Raw genomic sequence first — 23,920 nt, 5'->3', positions numbered from 1 at the left:
GGAATAGAAGTTTCTCTGAATCAGGATTTCCTTCAAATCTGAATTTCTTCCTGAACTCTCTGTAAGTGGCTTTTGATAACAGCGTCTGCTAAATGACTAAACGTAAACAAAATCTGCAGTGAATTTTTGCAAATTTAAGCTATAACTACAATTAAAAAAAAGAATGTATGCTGGAGGCTTTGTGCACAACATCACAGTTCATCTGCTTTGATGGAGTCGAGTGAAGCTGGTGTCTCTAAAACACAGAGATAGTTTTCTCTTTCAACAGATCCCTCATGAGTCATGTGAGGAGGAAATTCAGTCCTATTCCCCAAAACGAATTTCAAGCATTGCAATGTGTAAATGTACAGAAACACCCAAACTCTGTGATGTCGGTCTGTCCCGCACCGTCACATTCTCTCTCCGTGTTTTGTGTTCTCTGGTGTCGGCATGAACTGACCTCAGATCAGAAGTGTGAGGTTGTGTATGCAGGTACGATGAAAGCTGTCATCGCCGCAGGGGTTGTCGGAGGGGTTCCAGCTTGTTTCTGGTATATCTGAACCAGCTTAAAACACTCGAGTTAACATTCCTCAACAAAACTCTCCCATATGCACAACAGACAGAGAGAGAGAGAGAGAGAGAGAGAAGAGAGAGAGAGAGAGAGAAGAGAGAGAGAGAGAGAGAGAGAGAGAGAGAGAGAGAGAGAGAGAGAGAGAGAGAGAGAGAGAGAGAGAGAGAGAGAGAGAGAGAGAGAGAGAGGACATGGGAACATCTTTATTTGTAGAAATGCTTGTTCAGTTCATATTTATTGGTGCAGAGTTTTAACGATGCATTTTGAAATGAGACTTTCGCTTGCAATAGTGACTTCAGCTAACGTCTATAGAACAGCATTTGTCTCAAAAGTACACATGACGAAGTGTTGTCTAGTTAGGCTGCTTGCTAGGTTTTGGGACGGAGCCGTAGAAACAATCACAGATATTCTATGTGATTTTTTTCTCAGCTTGGTCTCGCTCATTTCTGAACTGGGTCAGATGGAGTGTTTCTGCCTCGGGGTCTCCCCCCCCCCCCCGTCTGTGACCTCTGGGCTCTGTAGAATAATGCAGTTAGATATATTAATATTCACCAGACCCGCCCTCCTGACCCCCAGCGTTCACTCCGCTATCAACCGCACACACTGATTGGCTGGGTGGCCTCGTATTATAATGAGGGTGACACAAGTCAGTGGGACAGAGCCATCGATATTAATAAGTCTTAAAAATCGGCCCCCGAGGACCACGCCTTTCAATTTTCAACATCTTCATCATTAACCACCACATGGAATACTTTTGCAATATGAACATCGCTAGATTCAGTGAAAGTGAGAGAGTTGCGAAACAGGCCAAAGATCACTTTAATATCTCAATTGTTGAAAATCTTCTTTAGAGTTTCACAATAACACTCAATGTCTCAAATTGTGCTCATATTTGCATATCAAAGTCTCAGATCTAAAGTCAAAGGCCTCCATATAAATTTGAACATTTCAGATCTGAAGTGCTCAAGTTCATTTGATTATATTTACATTTATGCATTTGCCCGACGCTTTTATCCAAAGGGACTTACCTTGCATTATACTATACATTTGATTCTGACTATGTGCAATCCCCTGGGATCAAACCCATGAGCTTGGGGTCGCCAGCGCCTGCTCTTACCACTGGGAAGCCATTAAGCGTACTTTTTAAGTTCACCCTAAAATAAGCCCCCGTTGACATTCCAAAGTCATTTTTATCCCGCCATGGAAAGTCAAGGGGGGCTCTCAAAGTTCAAGTATTTTAAGAGTTTGAGAAATGAAATTCAAAATCATGTTTTTTATGATAGTATCATGTATTTATCTTGTTTTTTGAGTTATTATGGCTTGACCAACTGCAGTTTGATCCATATTAATTGTAAAGCACAAGAAAAAAACATGATTTTTGAAGTCTCATTTTGAAACCAAACTCTTCATTTGAAGTATACGTTATATAGTAAATACTAATATCATTAATTGTATAAGTCTGTTACTGATCAGTCCCATATTTCACTCGAGTAAAGTGATTTAAAAGTTTAATCCTAACACACAAGGTATATTTTTAACGTTTTCCTATAAAGTTGAACATTTATAAGACAGTATGTGGGGAAAAAGTATTTCATATGAAGAGTAAACACTATGAAAGTTCACTTTGGTACTTTCAAACATATCTCCATCAAAACATTGTGACTAGACTTCTCTGTCAGTTTTAGTCAAGTCTGAAAGCTAAGTTTGGTAAGAGATGTTAAATGGTCTGAACATCCATATTTGTTAAATACCTTATTAAAAAGATTTGTATCTGTCTTTATTTCTCCTGTGAACTTAAGGAAATGAAACTCCGTAAGGTCTTCTGGGACAAAAAAGAGTGAGACTACATGAGAAAAGAGAAGAGACATCACCCGTCTGTTCTGGTGTTTAATGTTGGACGTGTCTTTATCTGCCTCTTCAGGGTTTGAATTTCACATTTCTCCCTCACATGACACTTAGAAAGCCATCTGTGAACATCTCTAGCGTGAAAACACAACATACATGATGGATCTGTGTTAACCCTTTCATATTTAGACATTAAAAACATCAATTCATTGCAAGCATGCATTAGAACAATTGTACAATACAATACAGTTCAATGTTATTTTAGGTTACTCAAATTAAAACTTTGAAAAGGATTCTGTTCATTGAAATCAAATTAAACATTGACCTAAAAATGTACTTAAACAAAGGGAAATGTAAATAAAAATAATATGAAAAGCAAAAAAAAATAATTAATATTAATTGATATTATATAGCAACATAGAAAACACAAACAAATAAATTATTAAATGACAAAAGCATACACCAGAATTGCTTAAAATCTCAAAATAAAAGTTAATTTGATGTACATTTTATTTAAAGTTTAAATATTAATAAAACTATAAAAGATTATACTAAAATCTAAATAAATACAAAAACAACAACACTGCCCTTGTACTCCAGAAGAAGTAAACCTAAATAAACATATTTTTCACAAGAAAATATACTTTTAGTCTGTGTCTATGTACTTCTCAGAAAAACGTCATTAATAATTAAGAAAAAAATAACAAAATGAAAGTTCACTACGGTTACATTTGAAATATGTTTAAAATGACACCAATACTACAAGAAGTAGGCCTATACATGTGCATTAAATATGAACTACTCTAAATAATAAATAAAAACTCAAACGAACTTGTATTGGAAGGGTTTACACTGAAGCATGATGTCAGTCATGATGCAACAATGCCACATCTTTATTTTATCATTGCCTGTTATCAACTGTTGATACAAAATGTAACATGAATAATTTCGTGTGTCGTCTGATCCTGACAGAGATCCGTGACAGCGGCTCAATGCCACCTGGGCTGAAGTTCTCTGAACACCCACAATCCTCTGCTGCTGTTCTGTATGACACATTAAAGGGCACGAGACCCTCGTTCAGAGTTCACAGCGAATCATTCACCTGAGTTTGATGAGGACGTCTTTCTCTTTCATCAATAGTCTCTCAGTCATCATGTCACCGTTAATACAGCCCGAGAGCCGTGTCTCCTGTGAGGCCCGCAGGCGGATCTCTGAGAGAAACCAAAGAGATCTGAGACCCCTTCAGTCGGGAGAGACGGCCGGTGGGCCACAGGCTCATTTCCAGGGTTCAGAGCGTTGAGCTTCAGGAGGTCTGGTGCGCTCTTTATTTATTAAACAGCACAACAGCTGCGTGTGATATCAGTGCTGTCAGAGACGACACATCAGTCTGACTCACATGAGACATCATCATATGACAGGACCCCTGCGGTCTGTTAGGAGGACTGTGACGATGTCTTTAGTGTTTCTCACTGAGCAAAACCAGTTTCTGAAGACCAGAGCGTCCAGTGACCAGAACATACATCAGCAGAAAAAAACTAAGACATCACACCAGAATTACTGTCTGCTTTTAGAAATCTACTATTTATAGTAACGTGTAAAATGTAAAAGATCATTTGGTTTTATGCCATGGACAACATTTCTGCAAAATACCAAACTAAATTATTTTTTATAAAAAAAAATGACATGGGACAAACTGGATAAAAAAAGGCTAAAAACATAAAGGATTTTAGTGTGTTTTTGGGAGACTCCACTGGAATGATCTCTTCATTTTTTGTGATGGTTGAGATGGTTTACTTATATGAATATTATAAAATATATTATGAACATCATTATTTAACTTGTGTTTGAAGCTTTATTAGTGAGGACCCGTACAACACAAATGTGTGTGTATCACCCTGCAGTGTGTTAATTATCCGTATCCACACACTTCCTGCTGAGGTGACACACATCTTTAATTGATTGATCACTCAGTGTGTGTGTGTGTGTGTGTGCTTCTGTGGCTCAGACGATCCGTCACTGGACTGCACACACAGACAGCAGCACTACATTACAGCCTCATTAGATCAGTGATCTCCTGAGCCTCCAACTCAACACACACCATTACACAACCACCACCCCCCCATCTCTCTCTCTCTCTCTCTCTCTCTCTCTCGCTATATATGTCTTTCTCAACCTTAACATTCTTAAATCAAGAGACATTTACTTGAAAGGGAATTAACAATTGTAGATCCAACCGATTATATTGCATTTCTGTCAATAGATCATCCCCAAAATGACACACTGGACCTTTAATTGATTCGCTTTATCGTGTGGTCATTTACACAAACTGCTCCAGATCGTATTGTATAGTTTTAACACATGTGATTCTTCCCAAAGGTCACCGGGATCATCTATAGCCTATAAATGCCTTTGAAAATGAGCTCTGCGTTCTTCAGCGATTTCTCTTCAGCCCCTCAAGCTCGTTCTCCTCAGGCTATTTTCTCTTTGCTTCATTTCTCAGAGAGAATACGATATTCAAGCGATCAGAAACACGACATCAAACGAGGCCTCGGCTGAATTCGCTGTCAGAATAAACGCATTTGTTCCTGCGTTTTTTCCTCCGAAGGCCTCGTCCCTCGACCGTTTTCTTCTTCATCTGCGTGCTTTAAGCAGCGTCTCCTCCGGGTGCGTGTGTCACTGTTCATTTGAGAAAACGTGCACACAGAGACGATTTTAGAGTAAAGCAGCATAAGACTCACGTGTGTCCGTATTCTTGAACTAAACTTATCTCAGATGTTTGACCTGCAAAACAATACAGAGTCATGACCCTGCGGTCAAAATACGGCAGTATGCGCTTTTAAAATGGAAGAATATAAAGATACATTCTGGAGAGACTTCATGTGCTCATGCCAACATATTAAATCCACATTTAATGCTGCACTTTCTAAAAAAAATGTAACCTTTTTTAAATTAAATACCACAAGACACAAATGTGTCTGTCATGAAAGTTCTAGAAGAGATGTCAACAATGTGTCAAGCTCAGATCTGTCAAGTCTGCAATCAAAATATATTTTGGTAAGACTTTACACTAAGGTATCCTTTATGGAGAATTTATAAATGTGTTAATTAATGATTAATACACAATTTACAAATGCATTATAAAGCAGTTATAACCACATGAATAAAAGGGAAATTATAATGAAATACCTGCCAAATAGTGAAAAACAACACAACACCCCACAGTGTCCAGTCTGACGGACTATTTAACAAACAACATCAAGATAATAATGAATTTGCTTTCAAAAGATATTTACAGACTTGACTTGAATAAATTCATTTATTAAGCATTTATAACATGTGAGTTAAACATGGCTCACTATATAGCAGGTATTTCGTTAGAATCCTTTTTTTATTCATGCAGTTATAACTGCTTCATTATGTATTTGTAAATGAGTTATTAATCATTAAAGAACACATTTATACATGCTTTATAAAGGATACCTTAATGTAAAGTGTAACCCATATTTTCTTATGTATTCTGCATTTTTTCATTGTCATTTTTTGTACTCTTTTTCTAATTTCTCTACTATTTCTGGTACTATTTATCTGAAATGTGTATAAATTCAAATACATTTTTGTAAAGCCACCTTGCAACGATTACATTGAAATGAGCAATGTTATATTTTCCCGAAGAGTTTCACATTCTTACATTAAACACATTACATTTATTTTGTATGTTGTGTGCACATGCAAATGGACTGTGATTTAGCATTTCTTGGCCATAAATACTTTCAAACATTTTACTTTTTCTTTTACTTTCAGAAAGAATCAAATGTGACTGATTCACTGCAGTGAAATAAAGCTGTAACGAGTGTCTGTCTGTAAAATAATGAAGCAAACAACACTGCAGTAGAAAAACAACAATATTGTATTTCATTAAAATTGTACAAAAGATATTTACATGATCCGGTCCTGTAAATGGAGTCGATGAAGAATAAGACAGTCTAAACATCAGTCCAGTATAACCAGTTGAGATGCGAGTCTTCAGCACCATCTCATCCTCTTATTATTGCCGTCTTCAATAAATCATAACAAGAGTTTCTCAAAGTTTCACATTTATATTTTATCTGTGTGTTATTTCGCAACGTCGGTTCTGTCAAGTACAAACATGGATAAGAAGTAGAATATTACATTTCATTTACACAATAAACAAAAGCTCTTTGAATCCACAGAAAGATAAAGTCCCGCTCTGTTAGTATAATGTATTTCTGCATCCGCTCGTGCACAGCGAGGCACTTGTTCCTGCACACATTTTCAAAAGTCGTATAAAAATACAGGACCGTCTCTTATCAAACTCTTTGTGGGTTTATATCTGTGCCGTACTTGAACTTGTCTAAGGCAAAGTATGGCTTATTCAACAGAAACACTACCAAACTAATATTATACAGAATAATACACTTTAAAAAGCATTTAAGAAACGTTTACGCAACATTCGGATGAAATATTACTGCCCTGTCATCACTCATCACAAACGCTGCGCTCAAACTTTCTGTTTGTCCTATGACATCATGTTAAGAATCTTGCTCTCCTCCGCCAGCGTGTTGAGCATGGAGCTCATGTCTCCGATGGCCATGTTGCCGATTCCCGCGGGCACCGGGGGTAAAGTCACAGAGTTCCGGGGTGTGGTGAGGCGTGAGGAATTCTGGGATAGGCTGTGGAGGAGGGTGGGGCTTAAAGTTCCTGACATGAGGCTTGAGTGATCGCCGTCATCCAGCATTGCATCAAAGTCGATCTGCGGATGCTCCGGCTCGTTTGAATCCACCGTGCTGGAGACGTGATTGGTTTCAGGGGAACCCACCGCAGCTACGGCTATACTGTCCATCATCACCAGACTGCCGGAGTCGAACATGTGAATCTGTCCCGTGTACGTCACAGTGCTGGGATGGGTGCTGTTGACGTTGGCTGATTTTTTGGGGCTGGCCTCTGAGCTGTCGTAGGCTGGGCTGAAGTTGGATTGTGGGTAACTGAGTGGTTGTGTTGGCCCTGAGAGTTGCCGGCTGTAGGGTTTGGGTTCTGTGGGCGGCCGTGGCTGTATGAGTCTATGGTTTCCGTTTAGCGTGGGATTCTGAATGGCATGACCTTGCTGGCTGATGTTGATCTGGGAATAGTTTTGAGTTTGACCAGCCGCAGGTTTAGCACGTACCCGGCTGGTTTGAGGTTTCCCTGAAATGAGTCCCGTCATGTTGGCAATGTCATTGGAGCCCTGATGGTAGACATGCAAAAAGTTCTGCTCTGTGTTCGCCTGCCTCAGCGCTTTCCTCTGAGAGTTAAACTCAATATTTTGCTGCTCGTGATTCTGCTGGGCAGCGTGAGCAAGGTTCTGACTCATAAAGCCAATCTGTTGGTTGGAGTTGAGGTTGTGAAAGGGGCTGAGGTTTTGTTTTGGATGAAGGTTTCCCCGCCCAGTTCCTTGCTCAGGAGATGACTCCACTGTCCCAGAACTGATCTCATTCCATTGGACGGGCATCTGACTCTTTGGGGAACCCATGAAAGTCTGCTGAGATCCAGGACTCATGTGACAGGATGCTGCTGTTGGTCGAGGTTCATCATTTATGTTGCTCTCCACAAGCGCCAGCCGTCGATGTTGGGATCCTAAGTTGTGGACACCTTGATGGCGGTACGCTGACCCGGCATGCTGTTCAGAGCTTCCGTTCTGAGATGTGAAGTACTGAACGACATCATCTGACAACATCATGGCATCATCAAGACTGTCGCTCGCCATGGTTTCCATAGCAACATTCTCAGAGATGCTAGGTGGACGGGGTGGATACGGGTGACGGTTTGTGTTACCCTCAGGTGGTTTGCAGGTCTGTAGAGCTATGTGTCGGCTGGGGTTTACGTTAGTCATGCCGTAGAAGCGCTGGTCTAGAAAACGTTGCTCACCCACTCGTCTAACCGGGTCACTCGCCCTTCGTGGGGTGTTGCCTGGCACCTCATGGGGTAAAACCCTACTGTTAGTGTAACCGGAGTCACTACACCTTCTGGGAACCACTGGGGGATGTACAGGCAATGATCTCATGTCAAAGGAATCGCCTAATAAAGCCATCCGAGCCTTCGGACTCATAAGGTCCATGTTGGGTAGAGGGGTGGGTGGAGCTCCTCCTGTGGCAGCGGCGTACTTGGCTTTGAGTCTGTAATGTTGGGCGGGCGTGAGACTGAGCAGATTCGGGAATTCTCCACATTGGCTGGCTTCACTGGAGCGTCGGGACAGGTCGGTGGAGATGGGGTCGTACGACCCTGCCGAGCTGATGTTATTCGGGCGACCTCCAGGTTGTGAAGCTTGACTGGAACGCCGGCTGGAATAGCAGTGGGAGATTCCTGAAGAACGGCGGCTGACGGTGTTGGCGGAGCTGACAGTGCTGGCTAGACTGTCCCGACGCTCCACCTGCTGACTCAGAAGCGTAGTCTCACCAGGGCAAAGGTCACCCAGACACGGGCTGTAGATGGTGATCGCGGGATCACAGAGACCATTTTCCAATAATGAACCTGTGACGGAGAGAAGTTGAGCTTTGAGAAGAATCATTCACATCAAAATGAGAAATTTTGAGGAAATGATTGAAAAGGTTCACTCACCAGTTTGAATGGGGGGCAGTTTGGTGCCGGGGGCAGGAGGAGTCGTGTTTGCCCAAGAGCAGGAGTCCCTCACCAACCTCACCTTCTCCTGTTTCAGGTGTGAGAGTCTGTAGGCGGGGCTTCTGCGCAGGTGAAGGCCCAACATTCCCGTGGAGACGGTGGTGGAATCCACGTAGGGCGCGTCGTCCAATCCACTCAGATCTCCCATACTGCCCCCGCTGTGTCCCGCCGGCTCTACTCCACCGTCATGGTGGGTGGCACGGCCAATCGGTGACGGCTCGCTGCTACATGATGACTGACCACCAGGGCTGGACTGATACATCTGAGAAAAACCCAAAGGAGGTTTGATTACCCACAATGCACCAGCGAGAAACATTGATATTCATGAACGGACAGATAAAAACATGCTGACACAGAGTCCTGAACATCACTTGCAGTTGTATAATTACAAATAATGAGCATACTGCGTCCCTGCCTCCTCGTCCTCGAGACACGTTTCATGTCTATATCCCCCTCACATAGCTAGGTTAAGTGCTTGACAAATCGTTATTTCCTATGGCAACGTCTCTGTGCATTCACACCAGACCACATGCATAATGCACAAAGGGAAATCTGGCAACATAAATAAGATACGGCACTGCACGTCTTTGTTTTGTGACGGCTGATCCCCCGGATGAGGTAAATGTATTCTGTCCCCACATGAAGCGCGGCACTTCTTGATCACAGCTTGAGCTCTGGCACTATTTGTTCAGCACACAAAAACAGTCCCACTGATATAATATTAATCCACTAATGGCTTTTATCCTTGAGTGGCGGGCGGGGGTGTTAGATCTCAGTGATGGGGGAAAGCCCGTGGGAAATTAAAGGCCCTCTGCACGCCAACACATCACAGGGAATAACACAATACGGAGGTCCACAGTTTTAATGCTGTGATACTTTATTTTTTGACTGTAAGTTAACGATGCAACGAGGCCAAAAATTAAGCAAGAACATCAGTGCAAATGTCCATCAAAAAACACACACAAAAATAAAAAGAGTCGAACAAACATGTGTTTGGACAGGACATAGAGGACGCGCTTTAGCATGCAGACATGAGCTGATGACGAGACATGGACTACAGAAAAAACCTCACAGTGTATTATTGGCATTAACTTAAATGAGTAGTTCACTTCAAAATTTGCCCCCATTGAAAGGATGTAACTTGGAACCGATAGCCTAAAGCGCTTCTCCTTTTTGTTTGTCAATGACGTAGTGTTTGTATAATTTGATTCACACCGTTGACCATAATCCTATACGCATCTTGAAGCGACCGAATGAAAAATGCCATTGTCGGAAATACATCATCCCATTGTACTATGGAAAGTGAATGGAGGCAAATTTTTTAGTATACTATTCCTTTAAATGTATACATTCAAATGATATTTTAATTGACGTATATAAAATATGTCTCAATAATTAGCTGTAAAATACACAACCATACCAAACAACAAACTATGGAAAGAAATATTTTTACAAAATGATAGTTGTCCTACATTTGTAATGTGTATGTGAAACTAATTTAAGGCTGCAAAATACATTAAAATGATCCAACTATTGCAAACTGCAACAAATGAAATAAATAAATATATAAGCAAAAGTTGCGTAAATGTTTAGGTCGATCCAGATAGCAAAAAAAATGTTTCCCCCCCAAACTGAATAGAAAACATGGATGTTGGTTAAACTGTTTTTACAAACCTCAAGCATTAAACCAGACCTAAGCTACCTCAATGTTGATTTGTTTATATACACATTCAAATCCGAAATCTTTCACGTCCATGTCACTTGTCAAGCTTCAGAAATAAAGGTGAAAACACAGAGAGATCCTCACGCTCACCTCAGTAACGTCTGTCCATAATGAAAGTGTAAGAGAAGAGAAACAGGACAGAGATGCAGAAAGCAGTTAAGAGACGCATACACACACACACACGTGCTCTGTTAGTACGATTGAATCAGTGTGAACCAAAACATTTGAATCTAGATTTGATTAGAAAAGAAAAATACATTTAAAGATGCAGTTACAAATACACAAACTCGTGCGAGAACATACACAAACTTATAATAGTGATTTATAAGTTCAACTGTTGAATGTCATTTTGTGGGAAATGTGAGTTTGACATTTTTTGACATCATTGTTCAGAGATGCTGAAAAAGAGTGAACAGTTGCGGATTGTAGCTATTTAGAATACCCGCTATTAAAATGCATAAGAAAATGATCATTTTAAAGGCATTTTAAAAGTTAAACTTGACAGTTTATAGGTGAGAAACATACTATAGAAGTGTGCAGAAGTACAGACTTGTAGTGCACCGTCTGGTTGAATACGAGCGCTCTCAAGATGGCGACAGATTACTGCCAGAAATAAACATACTTAAATGTTCCTTTCGTTCTCTAATGTGTTAACGTGAGTGACTCAAGCGTGTGTGGTTGTGTACTCGTGTATAGCATGTTTCAGACCTCACAGACTGTGGGAGTAAATCTTACCATTGAGTTTTCAGTCTTGATAGATTTGACCTGCAGGTAGTCGTCCACTCCTCTGCCTGTGCCCTTGGCTTCCAGTTTCTCCTCCGTCACGCGCGTCATCTGCTTATTTCCCGCCTCGTTCTCGCCGTTTTCTTTGGGCGGGTGCGGTTGAGACGGCAGGTCGCCGCGCTGTTTCTTGGTGACGTGAGCATCGGGCCCGTGGACGGTTTTCACGTGTTTGCGCAGCGAGCTGGGGTCCGTGTAGCGCTTGGTGCAGCCGGGGATCTTACACACGTAGGGTTTCTGCGGAGATAAATATGAGTCGAGTCAAATGTACGACTCTGAATTAGACTTTTATCGCTCGCCCGTTACATCAGATTATCTTCAAATGCTTTCGACGAATGTGCAATTAGAGCGAATAAATTACTGACGCACTGACGGCGCCAACGCTAAGCATGGGTGATGCATTGCTGTTTACTAATAAACGATCTCTCTCTCTTCTTTAGCTCATTACGAATCAGAGCGGAATGGAAACGGAGGCAGGTTTCATTTTCTATGCGTGATCTGCAGGTGGTCTCGGCCTCCGCTGGGGACGGCCTTGATTCTCTCTAATGTATGGTGGGTTGCTGTACTCATTAGCTTCAGAGCTCATTATTCACACAAACACACACACAGAGGTTGTTAATGGGACGGCGTTGAGCGTGCGGGAACAATCACTACACGTGATGAGGGAGTGCGCAAACAAATCTAATTTTGGCTTAAATTTGTTACCGTATGCTGAAAATGGCACATTTACATGGAATTAGGCAGTTAGCGGTTCCTTAACGGCACGCTGAAGTAAATGATCTGATCCTGCGTGTGTTGAAGGGCGGCACACGCATGCAGTTCTCATCAAGTTAACAGATCTAATGTGCACATCACACACGTGTTTCATGTTGAGAGGAAGTGCAGGTGTGTGTTTTACCTCATTGGAGTGTGTGCGGTTCTGGTGTTTGGCTCGGTCTGAAGCGTTCGAGAAAGCTTTATTACAGCCCTCGTGCTCACACACATACGGTTTCTCTCCGGTGTGTGACCTCAGGTGCGTCTTCAGATTTTCCAGACGTGAGTACGCCTTCGCGCAGCCCTCAAACTGTAACGCAAACAATCACTTTATTCAATGAAAGCAACGCAAGTCTATGAAATGTTCTTAATATTGATCATGTGGGGTGTGTAGATGTGTCTTTATTTCATGCTGTTTGGATGCGTGTGTGTGTGTGTTTTGTAGAGATCGCGAGTAACTCACAGTGCACTTGTGTGGTTTCTCTCCCGTATGTCTGCGCATATGAACCACCAGCATGTACTGAGCTTTAAAGGGCTTCTGTTCACGCGAGCACTCGTCCCAGCGGCACACAAACTCTTTCTTCTCACCGTGGATGTGTTCGTTATTAATGTGCTGCAAACACACAAACACACTTTACTTTCATTGCACACGCACAGATCTCCCATCTTCAGACGTCTCGGCTCTCACCCACCCTCTCAACGCCAGCGGTGGTCTCTTATCAAACCGGAGCAAGACATTATCATGTGTCATGAAAACAATACAACAAGTGTTTGAGAAAATGTAATCACTAGTTTGTGTTCTTCACGTCTGTCAGAGGAAATGCGTGTGTGTGTGTGTGTGTGTTTAAACACAACAAAATTCTTATCACATTCAATACAAACAAACAATCAGAATATTTGACCTATTTGATTGTAAGATTTAGTTTATAAACTGTACATAATAAATTCATGTTACACTAACATTTGACAAAAGTGTCCAAATACAAGCATATTAAATGCTAACGAAACTTTGAAAATTGAACTTAAAATATGACAAGGAGAAATTTGATTTCATCAAAATTAAACTATTTACCAAATCATTAAAAACAATCTGTGCTGTTCATTTTAAGTTCAAGTTATTACTTGAATCCCTCCAACACACACCCACAGATTCTCTCTCTCTCTCTCTCTCTCTCTCTCTCTCTCTCTCTCTCTCTCTCTCGCTCTCTCGCTCTCTCGCTCTCTCGCTCTCTCGCTCTCTCTCTCTCTCTCTCTCTCTCTCTCTCTCTCTCTCTCTCTCTCTCTCTCTCTCTCTCTCTCTCTCACACACACACACACACTCTCTCGCTCTCGCACACACACACGTGTGTGTGTGTGAGACTCCCCCATCTCTCTCTGCTTCACTGGTTGTCAGGAATGCCATAGAAAAGTTGTGTCACCCCACACAGGACACCAGTGCATGCTGGGATCGATCCAACTCAAGCTTTTAAATCCAAAGGCCTTTACATCAATCATAGATGTCTACGTGTAAATGTTTTTCATTTAAATGACTTTTTCTGTTTTTAATATACAAGTCAAAGAAAACAATATTAATAATAAAATAAAAGTACGCATTGATCATCTGTGATATTCAAACCAAGCTGACGTCAGGTCATCTGGCAGGTCTGATTTGTGCTCTATGGGTCAGAGGTCAAAACTATTACGCAGAGGTCAGAGGTCAATGAGATCTCAAGACTCGGCTTAACCAGAGCCTGCAGATTCAGGTGAGATGTTCTCTCAGATGTTATTAAAACATCAATGAATATCGTACACAAAAACCTGCTTCCTGCTGACTCGTGTTTTACGGTTTGTTATAAAATGCTTTTAACACCAGTGAATGTTCAGATCTGAACGCTGTGTCATCCCCCGTCCGTCTGTCAGGATATCCCGTAACACACAGACTTACATGCACCAGCTGTTCCTGTGTGTCGTACTCTTTACTGCAGCCGTCCCAGTGGCAATTGGTCTCATACACAACATCCGTCTCTTGTTTGCAGTCGTCTAAGTCCTCCTTCAGGTCCAATGCACCACCCAGACGGTCCTGCGGGGGAAACGGCAACGTTACGTCATAAACGCTCTCCGGTGGAAATGTGAACAAGGACGCTAGTGTTTACGCATCGGTTACATCAATCCGATGTGTGTTATTAAATCACTTTAAAAGCTTTTTTAAAAATACACCCAAAAACGACGGCAGTGGACAATTAACTGAAAAGTAAACATTAATTGTGTGTGGCTACACGTGTGTGGTGTGTTAAGAGTTATCGGACCGCTGCGGGGTACACGACGCAACACAAACGCGCGCGCCCGCGGGCTGCTGACTGCAGCATGTTTATCTGCGGCCCGTGAGCTATCTTCATCAATTCTCTTGGCCCCAAGACGACGGCAGCCGCCTTATTCCCCATGCATCAAGAGCCAAGCCGCCTCACCGACACGAGCAGCCGCAGATTTGTCAAAAGATGAGCCGAGAGCGAGGAGGAGGGGGGGGGAGAAAAAAAACTCTCAGGTGACAATAACGGTCGGCCAATATTTCATGAAAATGAAGTACTCTGGCACAGTTTACACGAGCGCGGCGAGTGAACGCTCGTAAAGCTCTTATCAGCTGGAGTTTTTTCTGCCGCCGCTCGTGTGAGAAGGGGGTCAGGGGACCGCGGATGCTCCCGGGGGGCCGCCCGACCCGTCATTGATCAGGAGGACTTTTTTTCAGGATAACAGAAACGCACGGGCGATTTAGCGCCGCGATTCGTCATGGCTTGTTGTTTAACGGTTTCTGTCGTGCTGTTTGTTTAATTGGAGGATGAGACACGAGGTCTAGTGAGCTTTCTCGCCGTCTACAGAGTGCACAGGCAGCATGGATGAGTTCATAATTGATGGATTCGGAACGCTTCACGTGCACTGAACATTCAACATTAATAAACAGACATTATTTAATGCTAAACAATTCTGGAAAAAATTGAGTGAGGAACTCTATATGTGCTGCACGCAGGTTTTGTAATGGCAGTCTTACCGGAGAGGCACGGTGACACGGGTCGCAGCCCGTCCAACTCTGTCTTGACCTTTGACCTCTTTGTGTTTAAGGGGTTCACTGTGCTGCTGACTGCCGAGTCACCACTGATGTTCTGAGAGAGAGAGTTGTTTTTGTCGTTTGTGTGTGTTCCTGTGTTACTAAGTGTGGTAATGTGTGTATTCATGGTGTGTTCTTGTGTTAGCTGTGCAAGGGTGTGTCTTTGGTTGTGTTTGGTTTGTGTGTTCCTGTGTAAGCTGTGTTGAAATGTGTTCTTGTGTGTGTTCTTGTGTTAACTGTGTATTGTTGCGTTGACATGTGTTTGTGTGTGTTCAGCGAGGTGTTGCGTTACCTTGCCGTCAGTGTCAGGGGCGGCGGTGGGCGTGGTCAGGGCGGAGAGTGTCAGCGGGTGATGTCTGCTGGTGAATGTTGGTGATGGTTGTATCAGTGGTGGTGTGTGACCGTATGCACTGAGTCCTCTCTGCTGACACAACAGGTGCTGATACGCCCACAGGATTAATGGAGGGAGGAAACGCAAAGGATGGACTGCAGGAGAGACACACACGTGAGCCATGTGCAGATGATGTTTGTGTGACAGGGGTTTCGGGGGGTCCGTACAGTACCTGATCCCCCCGACAGACAGGGTGACCGTACCGAGCTGCTGGTACGAGCTGCTGGCGGCTGAGCTGGAGCGAGAGTTATTGATGTAAGCCACCAGAGAGTTGGGTGATGTGCGGATCATGGTCTGAAGGTCGATGCTGGCGTCTGAGAGCGGAGAAATGGACAACGCACGCTTACGACTCAGCCGGGGCGTCAGACGGGGACTGGGGAACCGCGATACTGTAGACACACAAACACAACCACTATGAAAATTTTGAGAAACACAGATGACGATCACTGCAATGGGCCGTATTTACAAGACACCAGCCATCACGATTTTGTGAAAAAAAGGGGGGAAAATACACAAAAAGTTGATTTTTTCAATACATTGGGTTTCCTCTCAACTGTCCACAGCAGCGACCACACAATTTTTAGTAGTGTGGACATCATCTGACATACATCTGTGTCATTTCAAGCTCCGCCCCTCTGTGTTATTCTAGCCCCGCCCACCTCCGTGCTATTTCAGGACCCTCACGAGTGTGCGTGCGTGTGTGTATGATGGATGCTCTCACACAGCGTGTGTGACACACAGCTCCACAGGACAGAGTCGAGTCAATAAGTGCTGAAGATGTGTTCCTTCCTGCACAAAACACCATCTACTGACAAACACAACACACTTCTCCTCTACATCACACACGCTTACTGTAACATTTAGAATACAACTGCAATAGTGTGTGTCTCCACAATTCACATGGATTTTTAACAAACTACATTAAATGCTTATTTGAACATGTAAAAATGCAGAAAAGTTCCGTGTGATGGTCAGAAGGTCCGTGTGATGGTCAGAAGGTCCGTGTGATGGTCAGAAGGTCCGTGTGATGGTCAGAAGGTCCGTGTGATGGTCAGAAGGTCCGTGTGATGGTCAGAAGGTCTGTGTGATGGTCAGAAGGTCTGTGTGATGGTCAGAAGGTCCGTGTGATGGTCAGAAAAGTCTGTGTGATGGTCAGAAGGTCCGTGTGATGATCAGAAGGTCCGTGTGATGGTCAGAAGGACCATCACACTGGTCAGAAGGTCTGTGTGATGGTCAGAAGGTCCGTGTGATGGTCAGAAGGTCCGTGTGATGGTCAGAAGGTCCGTGTGATGGTCAGAAGGCCCGTGTGATGGTCAGAAGGCCCGTGTGATGGTCAGACGGTCAGTGTGCTGGTCAGAAGGTCAGTGTGATGGTCAGAAGGCCCGTGTGATGGTCAGAAGGTCCGTGTGATGGTCAGAAGGTCCGTGTGACTGGTCAGAAGGCCCGTGTGATGGTCAGAAGGCCCGTGTGATGGTCAGACGGTCAGTGTGCTGGTCAGAAGGTCAGTGTGATGGTCAGAAGGCCCGTGTGATGGTCAGAAGGCCCGTGTGATGGTCAGAAGGTCCGTGTGATGGTCAGAAGGCCCGTGTGATGGTCAGAAGGTCCGTGTGATGGTCAGAAGGTCCGTGTGATGGTCAGAAGGTCCGTGTGATGGTCAGAAGGTCCGTGTGATGGTCAGATGGTCTGTGTGATGGTTTTTGTTTTTGTGCGTGTTTTTGTTTGTGTTTTTGTGCGTTCGTGTGTGTGTGACTTCACGTGTGATGCCAACACACTAGCAGGATTACACGAATCATTCCCTTCAGTCTGCGGCTCTAATAAATAACAGCTCGGGTTTTCTGCCGTCGGGTCATTACTCGTAACATGAGTTAATGGTTTGCTGTCTCTGACACATCTTTAGCATTTCCAGCCACTCCAGAAGCTGAAGCCAGAACATAAGACGAACAAACATAATGTTATTGGACGTGAGCTCGCTGACATCAGGACTGGTTATGTATGACTGTGATATTTGTCTCCATCACATGGACATGTGCTCTCTCTCTCTCTTCATTCTCAGTGAAGGACTGGCGGTGTTTTCAGTCAGAGCGGGACAGCGTGTGAAAACATCAGAGTCAAAGCTGCCGGCGACCTCACAGATCAAAGCCACATGACTTCAGCTAAATGAGCGATTCCTCTTGTTTAAAGAGTGAGAGCGGATGGAGACATGAGGGTAAATATTTGCTCTCATAAATAAGCGCCGGCGCTGGATTATCAGTGACAGTGTTTTACTCGCACATCACAGAAACATGTTAAAGACGTGAGACGAAAGGATGATCCTCCTCATTCACATCTACACACACAAATCTGATCTCATCATAACACACTGTTTGCATTAGAGGCGTTCTCCTGTAACATCAGTCTGTCTGTCGTTTTTTCTCTCTTTCTTTGTTTCTTTCTTTCTTTTTCTTTCAATTGATCAGTCTGTCTATCCACCTGCCAGTCTTAATGCCTTTCTGCCTGCCCTTCATTCCACCTGTAGACGGTTCTCTTTGCTTTTTTCTTTCTTTCTTTCTATCTGTCTGTTTTCTTTCTTTCTGTCTGCTTTCCTCTTTCTTTTCAACTTTCGCTCTTTCATTATTTTCTTCATGCTCTCTATCTTTTTTCTCTCTTTCTTTCTTTTCCTCTTCTTTCTTTCTTTCTTTCTTTCTTTCTTTCTTTCTTTCTTTTCTTTCTTTCTTTCTTTCTTTTCTTTCTTTCTTTCTCTTTCTTTCTTTCTTTCTTTTCCTCTTTCTTTCTTTCTTTCTTTTCCTCTTTCTTTCTTTTTATTTTCCTATTTCTCTCTTTCTTTTCCTTCCTTCCTTCCTTCCTTCCTCTTCCTTCCTTCCTTCCTTCCTTCCTTCCTTCTTCCTCCTCCTCCTCCTCTTCCTTCCTTCCTTCCTTCCTTCCTTCCTTCCTTCCTTCCTTCCTTCCTTTCTTTCTTTCTTTTCCTCTTTCTTCTCTTTTTTATTTTCCTATTCTCTCTTTCTTTTTTATTTTCCTATTTCTCTCTTTCTTTTCTTCTTTTTCTCTCTTTCTTTTTTCTTTCCATCTTTCTTTCTTCCCTGGTTCTTTCCTCTTACTTTTTTTTCCTCTTACTTTATTTTCCTCTTTTCTTTCTTTCTTTCTTTCTTTCTTTCTTTCTTTCTTTCTTTCTTTCTTTTCTTTCCATCTTTCTTTCTTTCTTTCTTCTTCCATCTTTCTTCTTTCCTCTTTCTTTTTTTCTTTCTTACTTTCGGTCTGTCTATCTTAATGTGTAAATTGTAAATTCATCAGAGTAAATGTGTCTCTCTCACCATCCACAGGTGTGAAGTATTCGGGCAGGTGTGCCGCCGCCGCCCCCTGCATGAGCAGCTCTCCGTACGGGTTTCTGTGACTGGTCATCAGGTGGTAATACTCGGCCGGGGTGGCACCGGGAGGTGGAGGTGGGAGACTGAACAAACCTCTGTCCTTTAGATGCTCGTGGGTCACTGCGTGATGCAGAACGACAGCGGTTAAAAGGGCATGTCAAGAGAAAACTGTACGGCCAGAACGTTTGATGAAAGCCCAAATCTATCAAACCATCCCTTAATGAAAATCATTGTTTTTTATGCAGAGAAAACACAGCTCTCTGCCAACCAACACAAGAATGTTCTGGACACCCTCTATCATTTCTATATATTCTGACTGTTGAAAAATAAATCCGGTCCTAAAATAAGAGCCAGCACTAGCTGCAGGTCTGTTTTCAAGCACTGAGGTTAGTCTACAGCTGTGCCCGGAAACCCTTCAAGGCCGCTTCTACCCATCCGCCCTCGTTTCAGCTCAAATAGACTCATTTCTCTTTTGCCTGCGATCTTTTATGTCTTTATAGCTACTGGGATCTCCTGCGCGCAGCTTGTTTAAGTTTAAAGGTGCAAACACATTACTGCTGACAGCCGGTGAATGGTGATTTATATGTCACGCCTTCAGCTCGCCCAAACCTGTAATTGTAATTCAGATCTGTCATTGGACCGGAGGAATTCTGCCTTGTCGGGTCTCTCTTATTTAATTTCCAAAACGCCCTCCGGAGGCCAAAATCACAGACAGGGAATGTTGAAAGTTTCACTGTTTAACATTTCACAGAAACATCTGCATGCGTAAGATTCCTTTAGTGTCCACCAAGGGAAGATTGAGACGTGTGAAACACAGACATTGAAAATTCCAATGATTAAACGTGATGAAAACCAGCTAAACATTGTTTGTTGAAATTAAAATAGCCCTTCCACAACAACCACAGTACACATAAAGTCATATGGTACTGGACTTAAAGGGACAGTTAAGGGTCAGTAACCAGATCGCGACACCCCTTGATTGCTATAGTAGGGAAATCAATACTATGGGATGAGATCTTTTTGGTTACTGACATTCTTCCAAATATCTTACTTTGTGTTTATCAGAACAAAGACATTTATAGTTTTGAACCACCTGAGGGTGAGTAAACGATGACAGAATTTTCATTTTTGGGTGAACTGCCCCTTTAATATGTGTGAATTCACTCTTTCCGCATTAAAAGCAATGTGCCAAACATAAATACAGTACATTAAAACGTTTGAAATCATGTTAACTTACGGCTACAGCTCCTATCCATCAACCACCTAGTAAAAGTTTTATTTTGATGAAATACTTGGATAGAGTTCCTTTAAGGACATGAGGAGTTTGGTTCCAAAATGAGATAATGTTTTTATTGTGTTAGATAACTTACTATGGCTTAAATATAAACAAAACCAACTGCAGGTTAAAAAAACATGATTTTTGTTAGTTATATCATTTTGGAACCAAACTCTTCACAAATAGAAATCACATGACCAGTCGAATACTATTTGTTTTATTCTCCGTTGTCAAAGTCCACTCATGAAAAATTTTAAAATAAAGTTGTCAAAATCGATCAAAATGTTTTCAAATACAATGGCGTCCACATCAGAACTATTTAACAAAACAGACACAATATTATTGTGATCTCTTTCAAAGCAATTTTTCTATCCGATTAATAAAACAGCAAATCAAAATTCATTTATATTGAAATTAAAATTTATTACATTTCTATATTCTATATACGTTTCTGGGCACACAAAGCGCTTAACATTCAGGGAGACTGCTGACATTAGATATTATTACTAGGTGTTTATATAACAAGGTTAAACTATTCATGTTCTGTGTTTTACCTTTTTTGTGTTTTTCTTATTTTCCCTTGTAAAGCTGCTTTGGAACGATACAAATTGTGAAAAGCGCTATATAAATAAAATTGAATTGAATTGAATTAACATTGAATGGGGGAATCTCCTCAACCACCACCAATGTCCAATGTGCAGCATCCACCTGGATGATTCGACGGCAGCCATATTGGGCCAGAACACCCACCACACACCAGCTTATCGGTGGAGAGGAGACAGAGTTACAAAGCCAATTGGTACATATGGGGATGATTAGGAGGCCATGATGTATATAGGTGAAAAAGCAAATTTGGCCAGGATTTTCGAATGACCACAGAGAGTCAGGACTTTGGTTTAACGTCTCATTTCCACTAAGTCAAACTACTTAAATTATACCGATCGGTCACTTTCTTTCTTGGTTGCTGCAACGGATCTGTGTTGTTAACTCTCACCATCGGCTGGACTCAGTCCACGGGCCGCAGAGATCATGGACAGCGTGGGACTGCCATGAGCCGATCGGAGGTAATGCTCCACATGCGGTGAGACGTAAGAGTGGGGAGGGAGGAAGGTGGACTCGCCGGCGCCCCCCGGAGAAAGACGGATCAGAGAGATATCAGAAATCATGGGGCTGCCTGCTAACCCTGGAGGCCTGAAGAAAGGAGATAAAACAATGAGATTTAATATTCACGACATGACCTCAGTACAGTGAAAAAACAATTACAACATCAATGATGGACTGAATATTTGCTGGGTTTCTGATGAACAACAGATTTGTATGATAGATTTGTCCCTGTCCTCCTCTATGATCGTTGACCAGTGTATAAAAACTGTGCTGATGATGAAATGATTCAATGTTTGACACGGCGTGTTTCGTTTAGATTTGAGGTTTGCCATAACTAATGTTTGAGGTCTGGTGTTGAGGTGCGATGGGATGAAGCCAAACGGTCTAACACAAAGCAGACGGGACACTCGATCTGAGTCTGCGCTTTCATTTTCATCTCTGTAATATCTCAATTGTGAATGAGAATGAACCGAGTATAACGCAGAGATTACAAACAGAGTTGTTAAAAAGATCACAAAAAATGTCCTTTTTGCAGTACAATCTTGACCTTTCGAAAAGATCAAACCTGCGATGAAGGTTCTTTCAGATCTACTGTGTGCATAGTAAACCAAGCAAAGAGCCGTTTTTCTCCATCTGTTATCACTAAACTTTATTAAATAAATCCACAGCCAGCATTCAATGAGCTCATCTGATATTCTCCTCCCTGTTTTAATGACATACGTTTGATTTTAATAGTGGAAAACGACCGCCAAATGAAAGCGTGTTTTGTGAACAAACAAACTCGTTTGGCCAAAGCAAGGTCACTTCTTAAAAAAGAACTGCAAGCTAAAAAGCAAAAGCAATCTTTTTCTCCAAAAAGCAAAGCTGTGAAACTATAAGCCCATACATACATCAGACACATGCATACTTAATAATCTCCTCCGTCCTCGGAGATCGGATGGACGATGTGCAAAACAATTTCTATTTCACACTACAAGAGAGCAAACACAGCCCGGGCGGCACTTAAATAATGTAATATTCAGATTTGAACATCTTAAGCCCGTGGAACGCTTCTCATTTTCATACCGACGGGAGGTTCCAGTAAAACAAAGACAGGCGCTGAAATATCGCCCGTTCCACGCTAGGGGACTGTGGGACCTTGGAAGGCGTCTCTTTCACACCTCTACCCTCCTAAAGATCCAGACGCTCCTGGAGTCAGAGCTTACGGCCATCGGCGATGAGGACACGAGCCAGAATCCAGTAAATCTCTGTGGCCGGAGGATTCGTTCTCCTTGGCTGCACTGGAAAGCGTTTGCTTTTCTTTTGATAGTGAATTCTACATAATGCACTAAGTGTGATTTATTTGACATTTTCATTGTGTATAATATATTAGGTTTTAAGGGATAATTGTATATATTACTTGAAACATTTAAACAACACAGAAGAGACGACACACACACAGTGCACTATATAGGAAAGGAAGCCCTTTTAGAAACAGCTGTGTGATTTAATAAGCACCTTTAGATGCACATGCAACTAAATGTCTGTTATTTTTCTCACATCGGCGAGAAATTGTACATAAATACACATAATTCCTGCTATTTATCTATCATAATACAGTGGTGATTCAATAATGCTGGATGGCAGCGTGTTTCCCGCTTCATTCTTTCGCTGTGGATGACTGAGCGGAGACGGGCTATTGTTAAGAGCGAGAGAGCAGGTTTACACCCCTGTGATGTGGGCATTGTTTCTCGTGCCGTGTCGGTGGGGCGTCCGTGGCCGGCAGATGGGCAGAGCACCTGTTTGCACTGAATGCCAGGCTGTCAGGTGCCCACGTGTTGGCATCAGCTGAGCATTTTAGGTGATGGAGATGTCGTTCTAATACCTTTCCTAATAGTCATCTACAGTAGAGAGTAACAGCCAAACTCCAGTACTCACAAAATCAACATGAACTTCTCATCAAACAAATCTAAGCTTCTCTTTATACAACACAATACTCTTACTGTAAATAGTCAAAACATTTGTAGTTTGTGTGTGTGTGTATGATGAATTACTCGGACACGATCTTGTCTCTACCTGGAGCCGATTCTCAGATTTAGATACATCACTTTTACTGCAAGACCATGGAACACACGCACGCACGCACGCGCACACACACACGCACGCACACACACAGGTAAAGTACACAGACCTCCCTAACTCTCTCTCTCGCACACATACACACGCATGCAGACAGACAAACACACACTCTTACACACACAGGGTTTCAATGTTTTATGGGATCTTTCCATAGACCTCATGACTTCTTACTGTACAAACTCTATGTTCAATCTGCTAACCCCTAACAGAAAACCTTCTGAATTTAAAGAGTTTATTTGCACAAACAAAAAAATATATAAAATGTAG

At 42.4% G+C, this 23,920-nt stretch overlaps 1 protein-coding gene across 1 annotated transcript in view; it reads right to left on the bottom strand.

Annotated features, from left to right (window-relative positions):
• Nucleotides 1–6,286: 6,286 nt before the first annotated feature.
• gli2b (GLI family zinc finger 2b) overlaps nucleotides 6,287–23,920 on the bottom strand; it is a gene marked incomplete at its 5' end in the record, with an annotated part of 39,795 nt that continues 22,161 nt past the window's right edge. The window contains 13 exon segments of the mRNA XM_079482520.1: nucleotides 6,287–8,920; nucleotides 9,008–9,329; nucleotides 11,526–11,807; nucleotides 12,469–12,633; nucleotides 12,787–12,936; nucleotides 14,248–14,382; nucleotides 15,346–15,354; nucleotides 15,356–15,457; nucleotides 15,695–15,850; nucleotides 15,852–15,888; nucleotides 15,966–16,182; nucleotides 19,102–19,275; nucleotides 21,426–21,622. Of these exon segments, the coding sequence (XP_079338646.1) occupies nucleotides 6,933–8,920; nucleotides 9,008–9,329; nucleotides 11,526–11,807; nucleotides 12,469–12,633; nucleotides 12,787–12,936; nucleotides 14,248–14,382; nucleotides 15,346–15,354; nucleotides 15,356–15,457; nucleotides 15,695–15,850; nucleotides 15,852–15,888; nucleotides 15,966–16,182; nucleotides 19,102–19,275; nucleotides 21,426–21,622 (3,934 nt within the window). The 3' untranslated portion in view covers nucleotides 6,287–6,932.

Source organism: Barbatula barbatula, assembly GCF_947034865.1.
Source record: "Barbatula barbatula genome assembly, chromosome: 20".
Classification (NCBI taxonomy): Eukaryota; Metazoa; Chordata; class Actinopteri; order Cypriniformes; family Nemacheilidae; genus Barbatula; species Barbatula barbatula.
The sequence above is the reverse complement of the archived record's forward strand: the minus strand, read 5'-3'. Positions and strand labels throughout refer to the sequence as shown.